General features: G+C 45.8%; 1 protein-coding gene and 1 long non-coding RNA gene across 6 annotated transcripts in view; one reads left to right on the top strand and one right to left on the bottom strand.

Moving 5' to 3' along the window:
• LOC118619129 overlaps window positions 1-22,894 on the top strand; it is a 30,892-nt gene extending 7,998 nt beyond the window's left edge. Inside the window, exons 2-4 of one of the 3 annotated variants that reach the window (XR_004957141.1) lie at window positions 11,443-11,629; window positions 13,538-14,309; window positions 22,806-22,894. This is a non-coding gene — a long non-coding RNA (uncharacterized LOC118619129). Of the gene's footprint in view, window positions 1-11,442; window positions 11,630-13,537; window positions 14,395-22,805 lie in introns of those variants that run through there. The other 2 variants (XR_004957142.1, XR_004957140.1) reach the window with 2 other exon arrangements.
• Window positions 1,844-26,424, bottom strand: GGT7 (gamma-glutamyltransferase 7). 3 transcript variants are annotated; one of them, XM_036245831.1, is made up of 15 exons: window positions 26,222-26,424; window positions 19,623-19,858; window positions 19,137-19,288; window positions 17,105-17,222; window positions 16,155-16,222; window positions 15,873-15,946; window positions 15,358-15,554; window positions 12,443-12,530; window positions 10,776-10,903; window positions 10,527-10,615; window positions 9,030-9,179; window positions 8,794-8,911; window positions 7,887-8,024; window positions 6,632-6,731; window positions 1,844-2,461 (listed from the first exon to the last, which is right to left on the bottom strand). In XM_036245831.1, exons 1-15 carry the CDS (start codon window positions 26,388-26,390, stop codon window positions 2,298-2,300), a joined length of 1,989 nt encoding a protein of 662 aa, XP_036101724.1. In that variant the 5' UTR covers window positions 26,391-26,424; the 3' UTR covers window positions 1,844-2,297. The 3 variants fall into 3 exon arrangements, with proteins under 3 accessions (XP_036101724.1, XP_036101723.1, XP_036101725.1); XM_036245830.1 differs by having other exon boundaries at window positions 17,093-17,222; window positions 26,222-26,395; XM_036245832.1 differs by having other exon boundaries at window positions 2,296-2,461; window positions 6,639-6,731; window positions 26,222-26,395.
• Window positions 26,425-27,782: the final 1,358 nt, after the last annotated feature.

The following is a 27,782-nucleotide window of genomic DNA, read 5'->3' as shown; positions in this document are numbered from 1 at the left end:
AGACATCCTAGGTATGACTTATAGGTGTGGCTCAAGCACCTAAAAATGTTAGGACAAGGATATTTAAAGTTAGATGGGAAAACACCCAAATATACAATAGGAAACTGGTCAAACCCTACAATGAACTATGATGCATTATTATAAATAATTAAGTAGATATATATGTATTGATATTGACATGGAAAAATTCCCATGTTATATTGGTAAGTAGAAAAGGAAGTTGTAGACAGCATGAATAATGTAATCCTATTTTTATTTTTTAATAGAATAATATGTGTTATATCTACAAAAAAAAAAAAGGGAATTAGGGGTATATATACTAAATTACTGGATTTTTGGAAAGTTGAGATTTTGAGGACATTATATATTTTGGACTCTTTAATAATGGACTCTCAAATAATTCTTACATCTGTAGTCAGATAAAATAAAGGTTTTTTGGGTTTGTTTTTTTTAAGAGAAGAGAGGGACATGACTTTTGCAGTCAAAAAGACTGCTTTTGAATCATAGATCTGCCAACTATCAGCTTAGTGACCTTGGGCCACATGTTTTTGAGCCACAATTTCCTTATCAATAAAATTGGGAGATTAATACCTGCCTTATAAGGATGTTATACCTATCTCATTAATTTCATCTCATCCATCATCTTCTCTTAGTATGTTTTAGCACAGGAGTCAACAAACTACTTTTTGGCCAAATTGGTAAAATAAAGCTTTATGGGAACATAGCCAGTTGTTTAAATAATGTCTGTGGTTGCTTTTGCATAACAGCAAGGTTGAGTAGTTATTGCAGAGACCATATGGCCTCAAAATATTAAATATTTAGTCGGGCCCTTTGCAGAAAAAGTTTGTTGACCAACCCCTGCTCTAGGAAGAATATGCTGGCTTTCTTCCACCTCCTTTAACATGATACATTCCTTCTCACCATGGGACCTTTGCACATACTGATCCCTTTGCCTAAAATGACAGTCTCACATCTCATATTTAATCCTTTTCTTTCAATCCTATTCACCCTCATCACCTCCTTGGGGAGAAGTTTGCTGATCCCACTCCACCCCTGAATTAGATTAGCTTTTCTGTTATCCATTCTCATAGAGCTTATTATGATGGCAATTACCCTAATTATCTGTGTCCTTATTTCTTTAATGTTTTATTCCCCCTGTAAACTGCAAACCCATAAGAAATACTCTTGTTCAGTGCTGAATCTCTAGTACTTAACAAAGTACCTGGAATATAATGCATGGATACATGCATGTATGAATGCCATAATGTATAAAAGGTACTTACTGTTTGATATATATTGTATATAGTATACTTTATAACAAATAGTTCACCTAGTAGATGTACAAATGGTTATGAGCACAAATTAAGAGTTGAACATCCTGAGATTGAATCCCAGTTCATCATTTAATACATGAGGAACCTTAGACAAGTCCCTTAACCTTTTATGGTAGCTTCCCATCTGTAAAATAGGCATAGTATTAGTACCTACCTGATGAGGTTCATAGTGAAGACTAAAAATTAGTGTAGAGCCTGACACACATTAAGTGTTCAATAGATGCCATCTATAATGATAGTTATTAGTAATTACTTTATAATTTGTATAATACAATCTTAGATATTATTATGACCCTCACAAAATTGACTCCAGTTTGCCCTGGAGTAAGGGCTAGTAGGACAAGATGAGCTGAGGTCTCCTCTCTCCCTCCACTTCCAACACAGCCGAACATAAATCAAGCCAGAGCCATGGTTAAGCAATATTATTTCTTTAATTCCCCTTTGCAAATGGAAGCCCCTGAGCTGATCCCCACCCCCACCCCTAGGGATTCCACACCCTGGGCCCCAGATGCAATGCCCCTGCCTCAACCTGGTGGGAGGAAGAGAGGAATACCCTCTTCTCAGAATGGTCCATTAAAAAAATCCTAGTCATTTAAGAAATGAGGCTGAGGACAGAAGGGAATCGGAAGACAAGGCCCAGGTAAGGCCAGACTGGAGATGTTGGGGTTTTGAGGACCCTTCCGAAGGGTTTGCAAGCACATCCCTAAGCTCAAGGCCAGCATGGCTGAGGGAAAGGAGACAGATAATCTGACTCCTCAAGGTCCTGTTTGCCTGGTTATGAACACCGACATACCACCACAGACCTCCAGATGGAGAATTTTCCAGTTACTCTGGGAAAGGGTTTGCTAAACATCCCCTCTGGACCCTGATCTGGGGCCCCCCTGAGACCTGACCTGGGAAAAGGAGGGACTCTAGGAACATGCAAAGGGGGGGGAGCAGAGACCCCCGCCCCACCCTGCTGCTCTACAGGATGGTGGCTCCTGCTGCATCTGGGCTCCGAGGATCCTTCACACCGATGATGAAGTTGTTGGTTCTCCGACTGCCATGGACCCAGGATAAGACATCTACCTTCTCCACGTGGTGACCCCTGGTTTCCAGGAACTCAATCTCTTCCTCTGTGAACTCACCTGAAAACCATCCCCCAACATAAACACATTCAGAGTGTTCAGAGCACTAGCTCAGGAGTCCTATAGTCAGACCTGAGTCCTGGTCCTGGATGCTCTACTGAGGAACTGTATGACCTTGGGCAAATTGCTTTACCTCTCTGAGCCTCAGTCTCTCCAAGCATAAAATGAGGATTATGCGAAAACCTACTACATGAAGTTGTTGCAGGGATTAAAGGAGATAATACACAGAAAGCACTGAGCTCAGAGCCTTGCATACAGTAGTGATCAATAATATACAGTCATTCATTAAGAATTGGGAAAGGGGTTCTGGGGTCTTAGCTCTACCTGCCTAAGTCAAGCTGCCATCATTGCTTGCTAGGATTACTACATAGCCCACTATCTGTCTTTCTGTTTTAATTTTTTTGTTTTGTTAATCCTCACCCAAGGTTATTTTTTCCATTAATTTTTAGGGGGTGGAGACACTGATGTGAGAGAGACACATTGATTGGTTGCCTCCCGCACGACCCCAACCAGAGCCAGGGATCAAACCTGCAACCCTCTGGTGTGTGGGCTGATGCTCTAACCACTGAGAATACTGGCCCAGGCTGGCCTTTATGTTTTCAGTTCTGCCTTCCTTACAGCCTATTCACACAGTAGTCAAAGGGTCTTTAAACCATTAGACCATATCACTCCCCCCTCAACTTTGATGACTCTTAGAATAAAATCCAAAGACCTTACCAAGGCCTCTAAGGCCCAACATCATCTGGGACCTCACTATCTCTCTAAACTCCTCCTCTCACTTCCTTCCTTTCTCTCCCTTAACTCTGCTTTAGCCTCCTTGTTGTCCATCAAGGAAGTCAAACATGCTCCTACCTCAGGGACTTTGCACTTGTTTTCTCTATATCTGGAATGCTCTCCTCCTAGAGAGTCACAAAACTGCCTCCCTTACTTCATTCCAATCTTTTAAGAACTTCTCGGATCACTATCTAAAATATCAGCCCTTGTTATCCTTACCTTGTTTTGTTTTCTTTCAAAATACTTAATGCTACTTGTATTATTTATTTACTATGTCTCCCTCCACTAGATTATAAGCTTTTTAAAGGCAGGGATGTTGCCCAGCTGGTGTGGCTTATTGAGCATCAGTCCCATGGACTGAGAGGTCCTAGTTTGATCCAGGTCAGACACATGCCTGGGATGTGGGTTCGATCCCCAGTAGGGGACGTGCAGGAGGCAGCTGATCGATGTTTCTCTCTCACATTGATGTTTCACTCTCTCTCCCTCTCTCTATAAAAAAATCAAAAATGTAAACATAAAAAAATAAAGGCAGGGATGTTGTCTTGTTCACTAGTACCAGTGCCTAAAACAGGGTGAGGACATAGTAAATGTTATGCAAGTATTTACTGGATAAATGAATAAATCCCCATTCTCTTGCATAATTTCAGGTCTTCATCTCTTGCTGGGCCTCCCCTATACAAAATAAATCAAGTCATATCTCTCCTCTACTCAATTGGATGAAGTCCATCCTTTTTAACATGGACCTCCATGCTAAGCTCTATGCCTTCACCCCTCACTGCTCCTCAACAAAAATAAAGTATTATTTACCCAAATGGGATTATTTTGGGTAGTTCTTGAGATAAAGACACAATATTAAATAGCATTAAATCACTGAGTCTTGTGATTCATTTTCAATCTGTTTGATAATAGCAAGGAGTATATTTCAGCCTGGTCTCAAACATTTCTTTTTTTTTCTTCAGAAAGAGCGGGAGGGAGAGGAAGGAAGAGAGAGAGAGAAACATCGACATGAGAGAGACACATCGATTGGTTGCCACCCACCCGACCCCTACGGGGGCCAGGGACAAACTGCAACCGAGGTATGTGCCCTTATCGTGAACCAAACCCAAGACTCTCTGGTCTGCAGGCTGACGCTCTAACCGCTGAGCCAAACTGGCCAGGGCTCTAATCTTCCTTAATAGAAAGAGCATGCCCTGGCCAGTTTGGCTCAGCGGTTAGAGCGTCGGCCCGCAGTCCAGAGAGACCCGGGTTTGGTTCCCGCTAAGGGCATGTGCTTTGGTTGCAGTTTGTCCCCGGCCCTGGTTGAGTAGTGCAGGTGGCAGCCATTTGATGTGTCCCTGTCACATCAATGTTTCTCTTTCTCTTTCTTCCTCTCTCTCCCTCCCACTCTATCTGAATAAAAAATGGGAAAATGTCCTCGGGTGAAGATCAAAAAAAATAATAATAAAGAAAGAGTAGCCCTTAGAGCTTTCTTGGGGCAACAATATCTAACTAAAACCTAAAAATATATGACTTTTTATAGTTATTTATTGTCTATTTTTGGCAAATAATGCCAATTTTTCATTTAGGATTATGCTATAAGATTTACTTTTTAAAAATCCTCACAAGGATTTTAAAAGGACATTTTCCCATTGATTTTCAGATAGAGTGGGAGGGAGGGAGAGAGCGAGTGAGAGAGAAACCTACGTAAGAGAGACATATTGACTGGTTGTCTTTCGCACAATCCCAACCACGGCTAGGGATTGAACCATAACCAGGGTATGTGCCCTTGACTGGAGTCGAACCTGCGACTCGGGTCCTCAGGCCGTCACTCTGACCGCTGAGCCAAACTGACCAGGGCTATAAGATTTACTTTAAAAATACATTCAGGTTAAATGTATTTATAGACACATTGTGTAAAGAATGGGCTAGATGATTTGTAGATGTGGCAAAAGTCATGAAAATGATGGATAAATTCTGAAATTTGGAAACAGTGTCTCTAGTCCAGCTGGCCTCTTGGCTGCTCTCTGGCCAATCTTTCTGGCTTTTGCCCAGGCTGTTCCCCTGTCCAGAATGTTCTTTGCCTTCACATGCCAAATTCCTGCTCATACTTAAGACCCAGCCAGCTGTCACCTCTTCCATTAAGCATCCCAGAGTCCCCAGGTGGATGAACTTTCCCTTCACCAAGCCTCCACTCATCATGCCCCTGTCTTAGACTGCAAGCCCCTCAAGGGAGGGCTAGGATGAGTCCCCTTACCCCCAGGTAACTTAGAATAAAGCCTCATATTTGATAGAGACTGGAAGATACTGGTTGAGCAGAATTAATTTTCAAGTACTTAGTGTCATCATCCATCAGTTGGGATCCAAAGTGTCACCAGCCAACTACAGGGTGTGACTCCTGAGGATCTAGGTGTGTGGCTTCTAACATGCTTCAGTCTAGGAGATATCTAGAGTCATGCAGTAAAGAACCGAGTCTTTGGTATCAGCCAGGTATTCTCTCTCAATTCTGTCAACTTACTAGTTGATCTTTGACTAGTTTATAACCTCTGTGGGTATCAATTTCTTTCTCTATAAAATGGGGATAATGGAACTGAGCAGTCAAGGACCATGTCTCATTCAATATATATCCCCTTTGAACTTGTATAATACATTGTCTGTTGTAATAAAAACTCCTCGAAGGTACACATACTTTCCCATTTACAAAATTAAGCTGTGTCCAAAATTAAGCACTTGACCTTCTTAGAGGAAAGTCTACCTTCTCACCATAACCTATAAGGTCCATGAACTGGCCCCTGCCTGCCTCTCTGATCTCATCTCATCCTCACTCACCCTTGTTTACTTTCTACTCCTAAAACACACCAAGCTCATTCCTGCCCTGAATTATTTGCACTCATTCCCTTGGCATACAAAGCCCCAGTTCTTTGCATGGTGGGCTTTTTCTCTTCAGATCACAGCTTAAATGTTACCAAAGAGAAGCCTTCCTCAATCATTGAGTCAGCCCTATATATACATTATCCTGATTTAATGCTCTGCAGGGCATTTATTTTGCTTTCTATTATTATTGTTATTATTTTTTCCTGCCTGCCTGTAAATGCAATGTCCCCAGCATCTAGGATAATGCCTGGCACATAGTATGTACTCAATACAAACTGCTGAATGAATCGTTTGCAGAATGAACAACTGAATCTTATTTTACAAATAAGAAAACTGAGGCTCAGAGTGGAGACATACATTTCCCAAGACCACACAGCCAGGAAATGGCAGGATGGTTCTAATCCCCCAGATCTTTTACTGTTAGGAGTCAGTTGGAAGAAACCAAACTTTCAGTGGCAGAGAGTTGATGCTGGTTGAGGCAGGGATACCCTTGGGAGGAGCCTCTTTCTCCACCAGGACCTGTGCCTACTCCATGGGGACACTCACTGTCCACCTGCAGGAGGTTGGACTGCAGGTCTGGATGCAGGCGGCCACGGACCAGGCTTTCACTCAGGTTCTGGTTAAAGGTCAGGACATTCAGCAGAACCTGTGGGCAACCAAAGAGCAGAAGTCAGGGCTTTCCCAGAGATGGGGGTTCAGGTCTCTACAGTCCCTATCTCTGGCCCAGATTCCTTAGTCTTTAGATTCCTTGCACAAGAGGTGTCATCTGGGTTTCTCAACAGCCCCAGAAGACAGGCAGGCCTTTGATGACTTCCCCATTTCACAGAGGGGAAAGCGAGGGCCGGAGAAGAAGAGTGATTCATCCAGAGTTTAGTGAGAGCCAGGGAAGAGGCATCGCTAGCACCTCGTCTCCTTTAATCCAGCCCAGGGCTGGCCTCCTTTCTCCCTGGCCAGGACAAGGTTAATGGTTGGGGAAAGTTTAGGTTATAGTGTGGGTACTTTTAGCTTATTGGTTTGGAGTGTGGGTAGGCTCTGGTACCAACGGTCTGCCCATTCTTACTAAACTGGACATCACTTCTTAACCTCTCTGGGCTGCTGGTTCCTGATATATGACATAGAAATAAGGATTCCTTCCAAAGTTGGGAAGGTTAAAAGAGAACACACGTAACACCATGCCCAGCACTTAGTAAGAACTCTGTATATGTTAGCTATTGTTATCTCCATTTTATAGATGAGGTGACAGGTTCAGAGAGGTTAAGTGAATTCTCCAACATCACACAGTTGGAAATTGGCAGCAGTTAGGCTAGGACTCAGGGGTATCTGATTCCAAGACTCAGGTTAGTGAACTCACCAACTGCCAAATTATGTGCCTGGCACATACATAGGTGCTCAAGACATTTGTGGAATTGTTGTGAGGCATTTTGGAGAGCAGCAGACCCCTCCTTTCAAAACCAGATACTAAAGAGGGCTGCTTCTCTATTTAGATGCTGAGTAGGGCATGATGGAATTTGAGATTGACAGAACTCAGGCAGCCCACATGCTGTATCACTTGTCAATTCTACTGGTTCTGCAGTTTCTCCTGCAACCTGGGAAGACAGGGAGCATCAGGGCTTCATTTCCACTAAGAAACTCAGTACAGCCCATGTCCCTAGTGTCTAGGAGGGGCCTGGCACAAAGCAGTCCCAGCCCATGTTTGCTGTGAGTGAAGAATGAGAACAGGCAAGAGACATGAAGGGCATCTGCAGCCCAAGCCACAGCTTGGCTCCTAGCCACAAAAGGCCTACCATAGAGGAAGCCTCACCTGGGTCAGGCTGCTGAGGCCCCGGGCAGCTCCGTTGGCTCCCAGGGCGAGGTAGGTTCCACAGAGCCCCTCCGCTGGCCGGACCACAGTGGGCAGCAGGAAAGACAGTGGCCGCTTTCCTGGCTGTACCGAATTCTCCTGTTGTCAGAGGACCAAGGCCACAAGGGGGATGAGAGGTGGGGTGAGATAGGGTAAGCACTACTTCACCACTCTTCCAACCTCTCTTGCTCTCCTACATCATCAACAGGCCTAGTTTTCCTTGGAGACTGGTCTCTCCCCAGGCCACAGTTTGCTACATGTGAAATGGGCAGGGTCCTTGGATAACTGAGGTAGAGAGTGAACCCACTAAGTTTTGGGGCTACCAAACTTAGGTGGCAGGGGAGGGGCCAAGCCAAGAAAGATGGCTATGGGGAAGAACAGGATAATCTTTACCCTGGTCATCTCTGTCTTTGTTCTGCTAGGGCCCCAGCCTACAGGGTATAAGAGTGCTGGCCTCCAACTACACAGTAATTCCTATTTCCTTCCTCCTTTGGTGCCCAACAATAGGGCTGAACCCCATCAGCTCAGCATCACATAATCACAGACTATTAGTACTAAAAAGTACCTAATGCATAGAATCAGGGGCCAATATCCTCATTGTACAGGTGAAGAAACTGAGGCCCAGAGTGGGGATAAGACTTTCCCCAGGTCACATAATGAGACAGTGATAGAATGGGAAAAGGTTTCTTCAGACCCATCAGGTTCTAAGCCCCAGACTTGGGCTGGGGATGAAGTGGACACCTTGTCTGGGTTCCTTTTCTTTATCATAGAAGTTCCTAAAGGAAGTAGGGAGGAAGGGGCAGCTATACTATAGCACATCCTCTCTAGCCTTGGGGTCCCCAAAGTAGGAAGGGAAGCAAGACCCTACCAGGCTGGGCGCAGAGTGGTTAGCAGTCCTGTTGGGCCAGGAGAAGTCCAGCATTTGACTGTTGAGCAGGATCCCCGAGGGGGTAATGAGGCCACTGCCAAAGGGCCGGTTCAGGGAGCTGGGGGCCGAGATTGGGGCCAGGTGAACCCTGAGCCCTCTCTCACTCCCACCCAGCCACCGTGTCCTTCCTGGTCTAGATGATCTCTTTGCTAGGTTCTGAGTCTGAGCTGGCATACCTGACCATGGCCACAATGAAGTCATCAGGGCCCATGATCAGCACCTGGGCTGCCGTGGGAGCCCCATCCAGCTCGTAAACAGGCAGGAGTGGGGCAGGGGCCGCCTGGGAGTCATTGATGTGGCCCCGGAGGTAGGCAGCCTCTACCTTGCTGGAAAGACATGGTAGAAGATGAACACACAGCAAACTGTCATTACATTCCACCTACCACTCTTTGTGATGTTTGTTTGTGCAATTAATTTGATTATTATCTGCCTTCCCCATTTGGCTCTTAGGTCCATGAGAACAGGTTACTTATTTCTAGCATATAGGGAATATTCAGGAAATAGTTGTTGAACTGAATGAATTTATTTAGGTATTATTCAGATTATCTTCTAGAGCCAATGTTTAATTTATTCAGTGCTTAAATCAAGAGTCTTTTAGCTGCTTGACTTTATTCATTTAATCCTTTCTATGAAAATACCTGAGGCATAGATGCTCAAAAAATATTTATTTTGACATGAACAAACTGAATTCACTTAAGCTAATGTTTGTAGTCTAGAAATTAAGTTTCATTAAGAGGGGTGTGTGTGTGTGTGTGTGTGTGTGTGTGTGTGTGCGTGCGTGTGTGGTGGAAGGTTTGCATACAGGAATCTTTACTTACTATTAGAATTCTTTTTTGAAGACAGAAAGACTTGGCACATAGGGGCTTACTATTTATTGGATGAATTAGGTGAATAGATTTAATATAGGCATGTGTGTGTGTTTTAGAGCTAAATTTGTATTGATCTTAAAAACAAATTTATGAAATTATGAAAATACAAATTTACATTAACTATATTTTTGTTTCTGATTTTCCCTTAGCTAGCCTTTAAGTCAGTTATAATGGCCATTAAATAGTAACCATTCTTACCCCTATTGCCAATTAATAAAAATGATAATGTTTGTTAAATATTTATTATGTCAGACAACATGTTAAATGCTTTGCATGTATGACCTTGCTTGGTTCTCACAACGACCTCATGAGTTTGGTGCCATTATTGTCAGGCCCTTTTGTAGAAACAGATTTAGAGAGTTTAAGGCTGCACAGCTAGTGGATGAAGAATCTGGTATTTGAACCGAGTCACTCTGACAAGAGCCCACAGTATTATTGCTATGTTATGCTCCTAATATAGACACATTTTAATCAAAATCCCTACCATCGCCAATGTTTTCTTGGAGACTCTTTTCATTGTTATTAGGCTCTTTTTCCACTCAAAAGGTGGAACAGATGGGTCCATATATGTGCCTTGCTAGGGAAAAAATTTGAGAGCCATATGAAGTAGAGCAACTCATTGTACAGATGGGAACACTGAGGTGCAAGGAGAGGCAACCAGTGTCACACTGTGAGTGGGGGTTGAGCTGAAATTGACTTGGGACTTCAGGTCTATTGCACTACTGGCTGCTTTTCTTTCACTTGATCCTTTCCCCACACCTGCCACCACCTCCCCAGTCCCCAGGGTTTTGCCACAGGACCTACCTTAGCATGTCATCCATGCTCTCAGTGATGGTAGAATCATAAAGGGGATCTCCCAGTCTGCTGGCCAGGGCTAGTGCAATCTTCAGGGTCTGAAAACAGAGCAGAGGTGTGACAGAGGCTGCCAGGCTCCTCCCAGCACCCACACCCAGAATCCTCATGTGTAAGAAAACTTGGAGGGGATTTAGTCCTGCCCCATGGCAGTACTCCATGCCCCCAATCTCAGTGTCCCCCATCACAGGCTGGCCTTACCTCTGCTACCCAGTGAAGAGCCTGTTCCCGGGATACCAGGCTGGTGAGATTGAAGCCCTCAAGGATATTGAGAGCACTGATGAGGGCAGGGCCTGTGTGTGGGGGTGGGGGACTGAGAACCAGGTGGCCTGAAAAGACAGGAAATAACCAGATGGCAGGGGAGGAGTCAAGGCATCTCCACATCCCACCATCACACAGACTGAGACCACTGTACTAAACTCCTTCATCAGATAGGGGAAAAGCAGTAATAGGCAAAGGGACGCACCCAAGTTTGCATGGTGAGTCAAGGATAGGACCAGGACTCTAACCCACAACACTAGTTTTCAGTTTTCTCTTCCATATGAGGAAACTAAAGCTGAAGAGGAGTGTTATTTGCCCAGAGTTACAATACAGGCCATTGGCACAGCAGGAACAGGTGTCCAGGTGTTCAGATTCCTGGTCCACCATGTATCGCCTTTCAGCTCCTCCCATAAGATAGGATACTATTCAGGGCCCCTGATGGTCCCACCCCTGACATTTCTTGGGAGCAGCAACCTCCTCTTCCTATGTAAGGCCCCAATTATTAGATGTTTTGACATCAAAGGAATAAAAATACCTGACATAAAATAAACCATAACTAACTCAATTAATCCTCACAATAGTTACTGTTATCACTCCCATTTTACAGATGAGAAAACTGAGGCCCAGAGAGACAGCTGGTCCAAGGTTACAGGATACAAGTGGAACCCAGAGTACTCAAGGTACTGGCATTGCCAAGAGAATACAGGCTGGGAAAGGGAAATGGAAATCAAATACATATTCAGTGTCCATTCTGATCAGGGCAACTCCCAGCATCATCTCATCAAATCTTCATGGTAAGCACTATTATCTCCATTTTAAAGAAGGAACCAAGGCTCAAAGGGAGAAGTGAATGGCATTGCTGGTACTCAAACCCAGGTCTTCCTGGCTCCCTAGCTATGCTCTTCCTCTGCTCCATATGCTACTGCCTCTGGTACAGGAATCAGGCCAGAGTTTGAGACCTGGAAACCTGAACTCAGAGGCAGCCTGTTCTGGGGCTTGAAGTGATTTGGGCCTCTCAGAGGAAAGAGAACCTGTGAACCTCCTTAGGGACCTAGGAACCTACCACTTTGGGTTCAACAAACATGGACTTCACCCATGTCATAAACTTGGTTTTCTGGATTCATCATTGGTTTTGAATTTGACAGGTTACATTCTATTCAATCCCTGGGCCCTCAGTTTCCTTGTGACACAATTCGAAGGCAGATCTATGACAATCTTGAAAAGTTTGTTATAACCAAAAGCATAGATGGACTTTAATTTTATGAGTTCTTCTTATGAAGTATAGGGCACTGAAAGTGGGACTGGGAATGGGGCAAGGCAACACAGAGCCCAAGTCAAGAAAACCTATGGCCAGAACTTCAACTTCTAGGTCTGAATCTTTGACTAGACCGCCCTCCCTATATACTAAATACTTGGGGTAATTGACTCCATGACTACTTCAGAAAGGAGGCTGGCTCTGGCTTGCTTCATTAGTTAGCTGTCCAAGCAGCTCACTGCCTTAGTTCCTTTCCTGTGAAATGGGGAGGAGTCTATAGGCCAAAAACATATAGCCATGGACTGGAAGGTTTCTCTTGAGTGGGAACCCTGGGAGCTGGGGGAGAGGTCACCTCTGTAGACGCCACACACAGGCTTTTCCACGAGGGCGCTGTAGTTGCTGAAGTCCTCCTCAGTTATAACACCCCCTGCGTGCTGAGCCTGGAAGGGAGAGAATGGTCCCACCACCACTGTGAGCCACACACCACATAGTAAGCATGTGGATTTGGCCTATGGTATATGTTTGGAGCACAGATAGATCAGATGTTTATACATTTTGTGCCTTCTGCAATTCCCATCCTGACCTTTAGGGACCCCATCAGTCCTGGGTACTCCAGAAAAAAGGAAAGGGAAAAAGCACTAACATTGAGCTACCAACATTGACCTACTACATACAAAATTTGTGTTGGGTACATTCTATGAATGACCTTCTTAGTTCAGTATTCAAGGCTCTTTGTGATCTGGCCCCTGCCTACATCTCCACCTTATGTCCTGCTATTCCCCAGGGAGCTCTGTACAACTGCAGTGACTTTCAGTTCCTGAACTCATGGTTCTATGTCTTTGCACATATAGACCTGCCTATGGAAAAGGAATATTTTCCACTTACAGCAGCACTTGCCTAAGAAATATCAAAACTGAATTCTGCATTTCACTACAACCAACTAAAGCCACTTCAAAACCATGGGTGACCTGGTAGGAATGATGTAATTGAGCACTCTACTAACCAATCAACCAATCTTGTACAAACCAATGAGCTCATTTCAAACTATCCAGAATGCTAATTTTCAACCCTCACTTAGCATAACACTAGGAATGCTCATCTTTTTTAGTACTTGAAACCTCTGACTTCTAATCCACTCAGTGAACTCAGCTCACTGAAATTCAGTACATTGAATTCCTTGGCTGGTGTTTGTTCCTTTGTCTGACAAGTAAATAAACTCAACTTTGGGTTTTTTTCTTTTAAAGCTCTGATTGTCTTTGTTAGTCTCCTTCATTCCCTTCTCTACCTCCAGGAGAGAATACAAGACCCAGGTCTGGCTAATCAGAGCATTTCTTTTCATGGCACGGTGGTTACTTTGAGAATAGTCATGAGACCTATGACAGGCCAGTGAGACATAACTTTAAAGCTTTTGCTGGAACTACTGGAATGAGACATGCTCTTTTTCTAGGATGGCTTGCTGGAAGGATGGCTGATGGGGAGCAGGTGTGGAAAGCATCTGACCGAGAGTGAATTCAAACAGAGGAAAGTAGACTCATGAGACAGAAAGAGAAACAGAGCAAGTCCTGACAACGTGGATGGAACACCTGGATCCAGCTGACCTAAAACCAGTACTCTGCTGGACTTTCCAGTTAAGTCCATTTGACACGGGCTTCTATCACCACATCCATATCTCCAGTGCCCAACACAGGGCCTGGCATAGTATGGACACTTTGAAAATGTAGAATGAATGACGAACCTATTCAATTCCACAACTCTACAGCAGAAATAGATATAATCATTCCACTGCATAGATGAGAGAACTACTGAGGTGGTCTATACATCCTTATCTTGAAAATAATTTCCCATCAAGAATTTTCAACTATTGACAACAGTTTTAGAAAACATTACTGCCTCAGACTAAGACTCTTTGGTGTTGGTTGGTAAGCCCTATGTTAATCCTCCCAGTCCCAGTGAAGGAGGCACTTCCCTCAGTCCCTAGAAAACCCAAGGGCAGGGTGGGGTTGTGGGCTCAGGGAAGCTGAGGCTGATCCTGGGTCTCCACCAAACCTGGGAGGGACAGGACAGGCCCCTGTACAGGTTGGCACCAGCCCTGGGGAACCCAAAGTTACCTCTCTCAATTACAGACAGAACATTTCTATCACCTCAGCAGGTTCTTCCTGCCGCATCCCAATCAAGCTCTCCCATTCCAACAACCACTGATCTGATTCCTACCACCAGAGGTTAGTTCTGCCTATTCTAGAATTTCAAGTAAATAGAATCCTAGTAAATACAGGGTTGGGCAAAAGCAGGTTTACAGTTGTTCATATGGAAAATAATATAATGAAAATAACAATGAAGTATCACCTCACATCTGTCAGAATGGCCGCCATCAATAAATCATCAAACAACAAGTGTTGGTGAGGGTGTGGAGAAAAGGAGACTCTAGTACACTGCTGGTGGGAATGCAGACTGGTGCAGGCACTATGGAAAACACTATGGTGTTAACTCAAAATATTAAAAATTCAATTGCCATTTGATCTAGTGATCCCACTTCGAGGAATATACCCTAAGAAGCCTGAAACACCAATCAGAAAGAATATATGTATCCCCATTTTTATAGCAGCACTATTTACAATAGCTAAGATCTGGAAACAGCTCAAATGTCCATCAGTAGACGAATGGATAAAAAAGTTGTGGTACATATACACAATGGAGTACTATGCAGCTGTAAGAAAGAAAGATCTCTTAACCTTTGAAACAACATGGAGGGACCTGGAAAGTATTATCCTCAGCGAAACAAGCCAAGCAGAGAAAGACAAATATCACATGATCTCACTTATTTGTGGAATATAATGAACATAACAGTCTGAGGAATTGGGTAGATCCAGAGACATGGAAGTAGGGTATAGACTGACAACCCTCAGAAGAGGAGGTGGTAGGGGGAGGGAAGAGATAAACCACAGAACTTATATGCATGTATACATAACTGATGGGCACAGACAACAAAGCCAGGTATGGGGTAGGGAGGATGGGGAGGAGGGTGTCTGGGGAAAAAAAGGAGAAACATCTGTAACAAAAATAAATTAATAAAAACTTTTTTAAGAAAGAAAATAATATAATGATTAATAAATAATAATACAAAAATAAACTCTGTGTTTTACATACTCACAACTGTAAGCCTACTTTTGCCCCACCCTGTATATGTAGAGAGAAAGGGAAGAAAGGAAGGGGGGAAAAATGTCCCTGTAGTAGTGTCCTTTGGGGCAGAGGGGCTCTCCACATGCTCACCTCGGCCACCATCTCCAGTGTGAGGTTACCACCAGCATAGAAGGCAGCAGGGCCATAGGTGCCGAGCACATCCAGTACCGTGGCCAGGTCAGGCCGATGCATTAGCGAGCCAGGTAGTGGTGGGCGGCCCGATGGCAGGAACATCTCATGAAAGCGCTCAGATGCATCAGGTGGTAGCTGTTCTGCCAGGGCGTGTGCTATAGGCAGGGACAGGAGGCTGGGCAGGGAATGCCAGGGCTGGACCCAATGGCTGAGATGCATAGTAGGTGGGGTGGTTGAGGGCTGAGTGACTGGCCCTAAGAGCTCCAGCCCCCCAGAAGCCTGATATTGAGGATGTGAGGATGTATATGGGCTTCTACAGATACCATTTGAGTCTGCCTCCTAATGAGGGTGGGGGGGTGTAAGGGGCAAATGTAAAGAGAGGTGCTTTCTGGTTTGGGCCCCAAATCTTAGAGGTTCCATCTCCCCTCTCCATCAACTTCATGCCTTTCCTCCCACCCCGAGGCCCCACTGACCTAGATCATGGGTCACATTGAAGCCATCTTGGGCCACAGCTGCCGCGAAGGCCAGGACTTGGTACCATGGCAGCCTGGGGGAACGCAGAGAGCAGGGGGTAGAGGAGGTCCTGGGGGAGGAGGACGGGTCTTGGGGGGAGGGAGGTTCCTGGGAAGGAGAGTCCTGGCAAGGGGAGGGGATATGAAGAGGGGGAGTTCGGTAGGGAAGAATCCAGGAAAGTAGGAGGCCACCAAAGGAGTGGTACAGGTAGGGGCCCTGGTCCCCAGGGGGAGGGTCTTTACCTGCCATAGAGCTGGTGAGCTTCATGTAGCCCCTTCAACATTCCGGGAACCCCCACCAAGAGCCCAGGCTGGGCGAGGCGGGCAGGCGAGGGAGAGAGGAGACCAGGTCACTGGAAGGGGGGGGGCTGGGCTGAACTCCGCAGAGCCCCAAGCCAGGGATGGGGGGGCTGGCACAGGGGAGAGACACAGGCCAAGTATCCCAGAGGAGGGACAAGCTGTCCCAGCAGGCATCCTCCCTCCCATCTCCCTGACTTCCTATCAGCAAACGCAGAAAAGCCTCCTTTATCTATCATAGTTGAGGGACTTATAAATTAAGCAAACTTTTTTAAGAGCCAGAACATAACCAATTTAGATGGAAAACTGTCTATATTGTATTATACCTATTTCTGCTTTTTAAAATAGTGGATAAGAGACCTTCATTTTACCTTTTTATTATTACACCACCAATACCATGAGCTGTGATAACGCAGGAGTGTGTTTGGCTTTCACCTCTCACTAAATGTCTATTTTTCTAAGTTATTCTATTTCTGCCTTTGCTCTCAGTGGAGAGTGGGTTTTCCTCTAGCAGTTCTTCTCTAATCTTCCAATATGCCGTGGGCTGGGAAAGTTACAGTCAATAGAATCAGAGTGGGATGTGTGAGTGATAGTTCAGCAACTTTGACATCTCAGGCTGCTCTGTGGCCTTTATTCTTCCTTCTATGTGCCAGATAGGTAAGGTCACCAGAGAAGTTAAGATGTTGCTGTATTGCCTGATATCCATCATCCAGATTTTTTTGTTCATTATTTTATTTGGAGGGTTGCCTGTCTCTCTCATAGCCTAATAGCATCCTACTCAACTCATTTCCTCACCTCCATAGCAAATACTCAGCAAAGTAATGCTTGGGTTAGCAGAAGGGCAGTGAAGGGAGACCCCTCCCCCTCGGATACTCTCTTCTCACCAGGGTCCCCACCTTGGTCTCCCAGGATCTCTGCAGGGCCTCTTCCCTGAGAGCCCCTGGTGCAGACTCCCGGAAATCAATTAGGTGGCTCTTGTTTCGTCGGATGTCATGTACCAGCATCACACCCCCACTGGAAGAGAAACAGAAGGGGGAGGATGATGAAAAGATGCCACCCTTCTGAACAGTTAACCTGCCACCCCTCAGCTTCCAATGTTGATGGCTGTAGGTTTGGTCTATTACCAGGAGTCAAGTGTTCGAGCTCCCTCCCCAACAGGGATTCAGAGACTCAGCCACACTACAAGGGTGGGGAGTGAAATCGAGGCAGGGATCCAGAGTTGATGGACCTTTTCCAACCTGTCACCAGAGACTTTAATCCCTGATTAGGAAAAACTGAGAGACTGAGAGAGCAGGATGTTCTGCCTCACCCCCTACTTCAGACCACAGCTGGACCCCTGCCAGCTTCCTGCACCTGCCTCCTTGGTATGCCTCCACTCCCTCTCCCAGGACTAAATTATGTAAGAACAGACTGTGCAAAACCAAAAGGGGAATTTCTTTGGTAGGGCCTGGAGAACTGGTCTTACAGGAACCAAGACATGGACTTTGTCAGCTTGTCCCTTTTCTGTGACTTGTTTCCATCTGAGATGGTGGCTGCATCTGAGATGGCTGGCCTGCAGCCAACATAAAGAATATAGAGTGGTAGGAACTGTGACAAAGTCAACAAGCATGGAATGGGAAGCAGCTTCTACTCAGGTCCAGATAATTTAATTGCAGTGATATGGAACTATGGGCTGAGTGTTACCAGGTCTCTCTAGGTTCAACAGATGTTGGAAATTTTCAACTTTTTAACAATAAGAAACAATTTAAAAAAAAAAAATCCTCACCTGAGGATATTTTTCTTTTGCTTTTATAGAGTGGAAGGGAGGTAGGGAGGGAGACAGAGAGAAACATTGATGTAACAGAGACACATCGATTGATTGCCTCTTGCACAACCCAGACCAGGGCTGGAGATCAAACCTGCAACCCAGATATGTGCCCTTGACCTACCCTTGACTGGAAATCGAACCTGCGATCCTTCGGTCTGCACAGGTTGACACTCTAACCACTGAGCAAAACCGTCCAAGACCCACATATTTAAAAATTTAAGTCTGCAAACCAACCAGTCTGTGTTCTGGGTGTGGCCCATGGGTGACCAGCTTGTCACCTGTTTTAAGAATCCTTATCCTGGTCAGGCTGGTGTAGTTCAGTGGTTGAGCGTCGACCCATGCACCAAGAGGTTGCTGGTTCAATTCCCGGTCAGGGCTCATGCCCAGGTTGTGGGCCTGAGGGCATGCAGGAGGCAGACAATCAATGTTCTCTCTCATAGATGTTTCTATCCCTCTCCCTTTCCTTTCCTCTCTCTCTAAAAGTCAATAAAGAAAAAAAAATTAAAAAGAAAAAAGAAGATGTCTTATCCTTGCCCTGGCCCATTGGTCCTTGGACCAAAGAGTCCCAGGTTCAATTCTGGTCAAGGGCACAGACCTCAGTTGCAGTTTGGTCCCCAGCCCTGGTTGGGGTCCTGCGGGAGGCAACCAGTCAATGTGTCCCTCTCACATCGATGTTTCTCTCTCTCTCTCTCCCTCCCACTCTATATGATGATAAATGGAAAAATATCCTCGGATGAATTTAAAAAGAAAACAAAGAATTCTTAGCCTGAGTGTATTTTTGGAGGATGGATGGTCCATAGCTTTCATCAGACTCACAGGGAATTGTGAACCTAAAAGCTTAAGTATTGCTGCCTTAATTAATAACAGTATACCCCTACCTGTGTATCTCACTTTACAATTTACAAAATCCTTAAAAAAACACACACACAAGATCCGAAAACACCTCCTCTTACTCCATGTAAGACAAAAGGGATGAAATTGGGTGTAGAGAGAGCAAATGCAAAGAGTTGGGGTCCACCTGTCCCTCTGCTCAAACTTGGAGACCCCCACATGAGGTCTACAGACCAGGACATAGAATTAGGCCTGGGGGACCCCAACTTCTACAACAGGGAGCTCCTTACCCGCCCAGGCCAGAACTGTGCGGAGCCACGATTCCCAAACACAGGGCTGCTGCCACAGCTGCATCCACAGACGATCCCTGTTTACTGAGCACCTCAATGCCAAGTGATGTGCAACGGGCAGCATCGGTCACCACGGCACCCTGGTGGAAGATCTAGGAGGCGAAAGGGGACTAGTAGGGGAGAGTAGGATCTCCCTACTTCCCTAGGGTACCTCCAATAACCCCAGAACCTCTACGAGGGAGGGGGGTGCTGGCAGGAGCCCTGTCCTCTTTATTCTTCCCTATTTACCTTCTTTGCCCTCATTACCTCAAGTGTCTCCTACATGATCAGGTCCCTTCCTTGCTCTGTCCCCCTCATGCCCCACAGCCCCTCCCTTTGGGAGCTTCCTCTCCCATGTCACCACTCTCCCCCCCTTTCCAATTCCTGGCCCACTTCCACCACTCTCCCAGTCCCTAAATCCCACGGTCTCCTCAAGCGATTTCTCACCTGAGGGTCCCCGAAATAGATCTGCATGATGAGCGCCACAGTGACACCCGTGGCAAAGGTGAGGCAGGCTGTGACTATGACCGTGAGCCCGTCCTGACGGCAGGAACACTCCGCCGCGGCTGCGGAGAACGGGTCTTTGCGCGTCTCCCGTAAAGGCGACCCGTCCTGGCTTCCCATCTCTGATGATGACGATGGCAGCCGCTGTAGGCGTGCTGACTTTAGGAAGGAGTCCGGGTCTGCGGGTGGTCGGGGGTCAGTCTGGAGGCTTCTTAACCCTCCCTGCCCGCCTTCCAGACGGGTCTATGCCCTGTCCCCCTTCTTGGCACTCCCCACTAGATAGCACTGCCGTTCATTGTCTCCCCTGTGCATTCTAGGGCCGGTGGGAGTGGCTGTCTGGGCTGGGAAGAGACAAGGACCACCAGCTAGGCAGCTGGGCAGCTGTATTACTGCCCCTGGGCCAAATTTCCTGGGGCCCAGGACTCAGGGCTGAGAACACTTCCTGGAGAGGCGTGAGTTGGACCCTCCCTGGAAACCAGATACTCCCTGAGCTGGGCCAAGCCTTCTATGCAAGGAGGCAGCTACCTAAACTGAGTGGACAGACCCTGTCTTCCAACCTTGCTTCATTCATTCATTCATTCATTCATTCATTCATTCATTCAACAAATATGGACGGTTTGCTATGTTTTTGATCCTATGCTAGATGCTAGGGGAATGGTACAGACAATTCCTGCCCTCAGCGGTTCACAGACCAGTGGAGGAAAAAGACCATAAACAACTAAACAGAGGAGTATACAATTACAAGTTGTGGCAGGTGCTATAAATAAAAATGATGAAAAACAATAGTGGTGTGTGTTGGGGGCTGCTTAGCTGCGGAAATCAGCCACGGCCTCTCAGCAAAAGTGACTTTTAGGCTGAGAACTAAGGGATGAAGAGCCACCCATATGTAGAGCAAGTGGTGAGTAAACAGTGTTCCAGAATAGTAGGTGCAAAGGCCCTAAGGTAGGAATGAAATGGCACATTAGAAAAAAATAACCAAGACCTGGGTGGTTCCAGCGTAGTGAGCCAGTGGGGTGGAAGCTAGGACAGATCACTGGGCCTTCTTGGCCTAGTGAGAAGCTTGGATTTTATCCTAAGAGCCATGGGAGGCCACTGAAGAGTTTTAAGTGAGAATGTGAAGCCATCTGTTTTATGTTTTAAAAAGATCCCTCTGGCCCTGGCTGGTGTGGCTTAGTTGGTTGAGTGTCACCCTGTACACCTAGAGGTTGCCAGTTTGAGTCCATCAAGGGCACATGCCCAGGTTGCAGGCTTGATCCCCAGTAGGAGGTGTGCAGGAGGCAGCTGATCCATTGATCCATGTTTCTCTCTCTCTCTCTCTCTCAAATCAATATAAATACATTAAAAAAAATAAAAGATCCTTCTGGCTGCTACCTGGAGGATGGATCTAAGGATGAAGGAATGGAGGCAGAGAGACCTGAAAGCCATTTACTCGCTGAATGACTATGGATAAGTCACTTCAAGTTATGAACCTCACTTTCCTCATTCTATTAATGGAACAAATTTCTAACTGGCTGGGTAGATACGAGGATTCCATGAAGCCATGTATACCGGGCACCACATAGGTGCTCATTCAAAGTCATTTCCATTTTTTTTCAATCTTGGGCAAGGCTGAGAGAAACCATCTTCTCAGCCATAGTTCCCTCTTCTGGGTGCTATTAACCTTGAACTCAGGCTTTTAAATGTCCTGGGTGTTTGTGAACAGTAAAGAAATAACTTGGTACCTTGACCTTAATATCTTGCTGTACTCACAATGTGTTTTTTGTTGTTTTTTTTCTTTTGTGGTACGTGCCCCTAGCAGGAACCGAACCCAGGACTCTCTGGTCCACAAGCCAACACTCAACCGCTGAGCCAAACTGGCCAGGGCCTCACAATGTGTTTTTAAAAGTTCATCCATTTAATAAATATTTTTTGAGCACCTGCTACTGTATATTAGGAGTATAACCTCTTTAAAAGTCTGTGGGATAATATTAAAAATTGACTGTTATATTTTCCTATTTAAAATTGGTTCACCAATGCCAACATGATAAAAATCTAAGCTCCTTGACCTGGTGGTCAAGGCCCTTTGTAATCCACACTCTCTTCTGTTATGTAAATAAAAAACCACATACATATATAGGTAATTTTTAGAAATTATTTATGGTGGTTACTTTTGGGAAAAGATCCTGAAGGTGGGAATGAGATGGGGTGGGAGAATATTTTGTTTGAAACTTTATATATATATATATATATATATATATCTTTTTGTTGTTGTTGTTCAGATAGAGTGGGAGGGAGAGAGAGGAAGAGAGAGAGAGAGAAACATTGATGTGAAAGGGACACATCGAGTGGCTGCCACCTGCACCACCCAACCAGGGCCGGGGACGAACTGCAACCGAGGTACATGGAACCGAACCTGGGTCTCTTGGGACTACAGGCTGATGCTCTAACTGCTGAGCCAAACTGGCCATGGCTATATATCTTTTTAAATAAAAATGAATACAGGTATTTTTAAATAAAAAGGAAAAATTATGGGGAGAGAGCAATGGAGAAGGGAACTTACTTTTCCTCACTAATATGTGTTATTCATTTGTTTATTTATGTTTACCATGAACATGTAATTTGTTTTTAAATTTTTATTTAAAAAAGAACATTGTCTTCTGGAAGCCTCTTTCTACTGAGCATGCTTGCAGATGCTCAGCACCAGCACCACAGAGTCTGTAAATAAAACTGGAATTCATTGGACAAACAGATGTTAAACACCTACTCTGGGCACAGAACAGTCTTTGGCCCCTAGAGGTTTCAAAAGAACTGCAGGGAAGGGTTTGGAACTTATATTTATTGATACTGACTATATTATCAGGCACTTTACATATATTTCCTCATTAAAGTATTTCCATAACTTTATAACATAGGCCCACTCTCTCCATTTTAAAGATGAAGAAACTGGGGCTAAGAAAGGTGATACAACCTGCTTAAGCTTATAAATAAATAAATAACAGAACCAAGAGTCTGTGTAACTCAAAAACCTCCTCTCCATTGTTCTACATGTCATCAGGAGCCATTTCCCCCTCAAGAAAACCAACCTTATAAGTAGTTCTAGTTGATATTTCCAGTATTTGTCCTTAAATCTGTTTTTTTTCCAATCAGATATGCAAAGCCAGTAGATGAAGGTGATATCAGAGATGGATCTACTCAAGACTTTTTGTTTCACCAATTCTTAAGTTATTCATTTATTCAACAAAAATATTTACTAAATACCCTACCATGTAAGTACTGAGGCAATAATACCATTAATTTTACTGGTATGTAAGAGCAACAGCAGGACACTGAGAAAAGGTTAGTTTGGGACCAGAATAAACAAGCCTTTTGGGAGAAAGATGACTTTAATTTTAGCTATTCTGAATTTGTGAAATTCCAGCAGGAGTTGTCTGGAGGCAGCTGACATAGTAGGCATCTAATTTTTTTATCTGCTTATACACCATTCTGCATTCCATTTTCTTTTAAAAAATACTATTTTCTCATGCCTCATTCCTTCATTCCTAACTAGACTAAGTATATGACCTAGCCCTAGCCAATCTGAACAGGTACCTCTGTACAGTGATTGGTTCATGAACAAGCATATGACCAGTGCCAAGCCAATTAGATTCAAACTTTGTTCTTTTGCTGGAACTATTGAGAAAGAAAAAAGCTGTCTTTCTATCTAGGCTACTAAAGTAATTAGATGTAAGTCTGTTGTTGCTGGGGACAACTTGCCCCCACAAGATGGGAGGCTACCTGAAGATAAAGCCCATAAAAAGGAAAGCAAAGTGAAAGATGAGGTAAAGCCCATTCCTTTTTAGGCACCTTGATGCAGCTATGCTTGAAGCCTCATACCCCTGAACTTTTCAGTTATGCTACCCAGTAAAATTCTCTTTTTAGATACAGCTCGTTTTTTACTGAATTTATGAAAAAAGAACCATGAATAGAGTCTACTTGGCAAGTCTAGAGCTCAGGAGAGAGATCTTGGCTGGAGACTGAGGTCCTCTCTGGCTTGCATACTTCCTGAAGGGGAGAATCATTAAAGATTGTTAAACCAGGGAGTGACATGATCAGAAGTGCAGGATGGTAGATGGATTGGGATTCGGTGGGAGTGGGGGAGAGGCAGGAGGCAGGAAGAATAGCTAGAAGCCTATGGTAATACAAATAAGAAACAATGGGAGCTTAGTCTACAGTGATGATGACAGGGATAGTGCAGTGGAATTTGAAAGATACTTAGGAGGGGGTCAGAGACCTCTGATCACCATTTGGAAGTGAGAGGAAGGGGAAGGATGATGAGTAGCTCCTGGGCTTCTATGGTGGGGACTGGATGAAAGGCAGTATCATTAATTGATGATGATATTGGGAGAAGAGCAGGTGTATGGGGAAGAGATAATGAGTTCAGCAATAGAACATGCTGGAGGTGAGGTAATTGCAGGACATCTAGAGGCAAATGCCTGGGAGAGAGAGGAACACATGGGCCTGGAGTTCAGAAGAGAGGAAAGACAGTGTTACTCTAAAGTTGGAGTGGTCATCACCTGGCTCTGTTTTCCACAGGGTCTGCTGTGGGGTGTCTGGCACTTGGTTCTATAGTGTGGCAGGTTAGAGGCTAGCTGGGCACAATCATGGTTCTGGATAAAAGGATGGGACAGTGCCACTAGGTGGCACTACCAGGTTGAGAACACAGGAAGCCATGTTAGCCAGCAGGCTGGTCCAGCTGGGTCAAAGGAGGCTTGGAGCTTGGAAGCAGTGCTGGGAGACATGGTATTGAAAAGATGATGGCAAGGTCCTTGGAGACTCAGTACACAACCTTAGCATAATAAGGTGCAGATTCCCAGAAACTCAGGTGACTGGGGTCTCAGCTGGATTTTTGTACAAATTAGGGCAGCGTCTGTATTAACTCACCACGGTACTCCCTGAGTTTTAAGAACTCCCTCTGCTGCCATTCTTTCATCCTGAGATCTTCTTTCTCATTAATTTATTCATTCAACAATTTTTATTGAGTGCTTAGCACTGTGCTGAATGGTGGAGAAAGGATGGTAAACAAAACAGTCGTGATCCCAACCTAATTACAGACATCTAGTAATTATACAAATGCACAAATAAATAACAGGTTTTGATAAATGTATTTATATAGGGCCAGGAGAAAACATATCAGGGGGTTCCAATCTTTGGGTTGGGAGATAGGCATTCCCAGTTGAGCTAGAAGAGGAAGCTAAGTAAACTAAGGGTAGGCGTGCCCATTGTCACACAGTGAGTCAGGGCAATGCTGGGACCAAAACTGGCACTCCTGATCCCTGAGTAAAGGACTTGGTTCAGGCTGGTATTTACCAGGATACATTTTCCCACTCCTTTCCTTGCTACCTCCTAATTTCAGGGCTACTCCTTCTGGAAAAAAGTTTTGATCTGTCCCTTTGACTATAAGGCTCCCTATTGTCACCTCACACCTCCTCTAGGTTGGGTACAGTCTAGTCAGATTGGCAGGGGCTGGTGGTCAGGGCCAGATAACCAGAAAGTTGTGGCGGGGGAAAGAATTTGGGGCTGTTAGACTGGGAGTAGCTACAGAAGGGCCAGGCTAGAGAAGCAGGAGAAGCAGGATCTGCCAGGCTGGTAAAGGATAAGACTCAAGTGCAGGCACTGGGAGGAAGAGAGAGTGAAGTAAAAGGATGCTCTAATGCCAGGAAGTGACGTTGAGGGAAAGAGGGATGGGGGATGGAGGATGAAGAATGGAGGGGAAGATAGAGATGGGCCACATGGATAGCAGAGAGAGCACTAGGGAAAAAATGCTCAGAGAGCTTTTGGCTCTCAGGTCTCCTGCAAGCCCTGTCTCCTCCCTCCCTACTCCCAACCCTGCAGTCCCTGCAGAGGGCTGAAAAGAACACAGTAAAATTCTGGAGCCTGCTTCCTGGGTACCATACTAACATCCCGGCCTGATCCGTGGCTCTGGTAGGGGTGAGGTAATCCACAGGGCAGCAAAGGCACTCTGGTCCCCAAGGACTTTGAGAGGTCATTCATTCCATCCCCCTGTATCCCAATACCCAGCACAGACAGACAGACAGATTTATATTCTCTTTACCCCTCCCAGGACACGAAGAGACTCTCGGCTTCTCCCCAAGATCTCTCCTTCCCACAATCCCTGACTGTGGGGAAGTTCTTCTCAAGACCTAGCCTCTGTCCATCCTACTGCAATCTCTGATGGTTTCTCCTATCCTGTTCTCCATGACTAGAGAAAAGCCTCTTCTGGATGATCACAGCTGTTCCTCGGGATCTCCTCTCCAACATTCCTTCCTCATTAGTTGCTTCTCCCCAAAAGGTAACCCCCATCCCTCCTACTGCAGTCCCTGGCATCATTCTCCCTTGTCGCATCCTAGGACTCCAAGGCAGAAATGCATTTCCAACACTATCACATAATTCACAGAAACAAGGGAGAAGAGAAAGGTCCAGGGGGTAGGGAATGAATTAGGGGGACGGAGGCTGGAGGTGATGTTCCCCGCAGATGGAGGACCAGGGGCTTCCCAGGGGGCAGGGACGGTGCCAGCGGGCCTCACCTGTATCGGGGTCTCCCAAGAAGGCATCCTCGTCCTTGCGGCCCCTTAGAGGGGCCGCGGGCGCCGGCTCGTCCTCCGGCAGCCGCGGGAAGCTGGTGATGCTCATGTAGTCCACGGGCGAGTAGGCGCCCAGGGCGCTCTCCTGACTGACCTGGTTCTCCGCCGCCATCCTAGCCGGCGCCCCCCCAGCAGCGCAGCGCCTGCCGGAAGTGGTGCGCCGGGGGCCGGGAGTGGGTGGCTGGGCGGGGCCTGAGCTCCCCAGCAGCCGGGAGCGGGCGCCTCACCCCCACTCTGGCGCGTGCCTGGGTCTGAGCGCTCTCGCCGGCTTGGCGCTGTCAGCCTGCAGTGGGCGCGCCGGTGGGGACAGGGTAATGCATACAGAGGCCGGAGGGCAAGCCCGGGTCACGAAGTGGGGGTCGGGAGAAGAGCACGCTGCAAGCGCGACCTTAGTGATTCAGGACACCTTATGCTGCTCAGGGACCAAATCCCTTCTTCCAGTTTGAGCTAGAATCCTCCTCAGACCGCAGATTCCCCGCTCGGCTCAGAGTCTTCCACCGACCACAAACCTCTCCTCTACCACAGATCTTCCTCTGATCCCCAAATCCTCAGTCCCCAGACTCCTTCTTGGATTCCAAGATCCTTTCCTCCTATCTCAGACCCCTCCTTTCACCCCAGATTCCTCTTTCACGCTGTCAGAGGAATCTGACAGCGCCAAGCAGGCGAGAGCGCCTCAGACCCAGACACACGCTAGAGTGGGGGTGAGGCGCCCGCTCCTGGCTGCTGGGGAGCTCAGGCCCCGAGCAGCCACCCACTCCCGGCCCCCGGCGCACCACTTCCGGCACCACTCTGTCTTCACCCTCCCCGCTATCCCTGCCCCAGCACCTGTTTCATCCTCAGGCTGCTTCTTCACTTGGAGATCCCTCCTTCCACGTCTCTTCTCAGACGTCAGATCCCTCCCTGGACCCCCGACGCTTCTCAGACTCCTCTTTCAAGCCCAAATCCCGTCTGGGACCCCTGACCTAAACCTGAATGTATGTTAGAATCCTTAAGAGCAGATCCCCAGATTTCACTCTAGAGATCATGATTTAGTACTCTGGGATGGGGTCTCTGGAACCTGAATATTTACCATCATTTTAAGAGTTTTTGATGTGGTGTTCTGGAAAGAACAATTTAAGAAAGAAACAATAGTCATTTTGGTATGGCAGAAGTGAGATAGGGTGGGGGAAGTAGGAAGTGGGTCTCTGTAGTTTAGGTGTCTGTGTTCTGTTTCCTGTGCTTACTGTGTTCTTTTGGATAAGACACCTAATCTTCTTTATATGAGCTTCCTCCTCATCTGAAAACTTGAGAGAATAATAGTATCCATCTCAGGTGGTTGTTGTGAGGATTAAATAACACACAGAAAGCTCTTAGTATAGGTCTTACTCAATACATGCAATTATTATCATTATTTTCATGTCCTTAATCTTGTGGATTCTCATCTCATCCAACCCTATCCATCCTCTTCCCACTTTTAAGAATTCCAACTACACTATAGCTTGCACTACTTTCCCTTTCCAAGGAG

This window comes from Molossus molossus, unplaced genomic scaffold, assembly GCF_014108415.1.
Source record: "Molossus molossus isolate mMolMol1 unplaced genomic scaffold, mMolMol1.p scaffold_m16_p_6, whole genome shotgun sequence".
NCBI lineage: Eukaryota > Metazoa > Chordata > Mammalia > Chiroptera > Molossidae > Molossus > Molossus molossus.
This window is presented reverse-complemented; position numbering and strand designations above follow the sequence as displayed.

Coding starts and splice junctions, on each gene's coding strand:
- GGT7 (XM_036245830.1), bottom strand. CDS start 26,390: ATGGCGGCGGAGAACCAGGTCAGTCAGGAGAGCGCCCTGGGCGCCTAC. Junction 17,223..19,136: donor CACAGTTCTGGCCTGGGCGG/GTAAGGAGCTCC, acceptor TTTCTCTTCCAG/TGGGGGTGTGATGCTGGTAC. Junction 10,616..10,775: donor CTCTTCACTGGGTAGCAGAG/GTAAGGCCAGCC, acceptor CTCTGTTTTCAG/ACCCTGAAGATTGCACTAGC.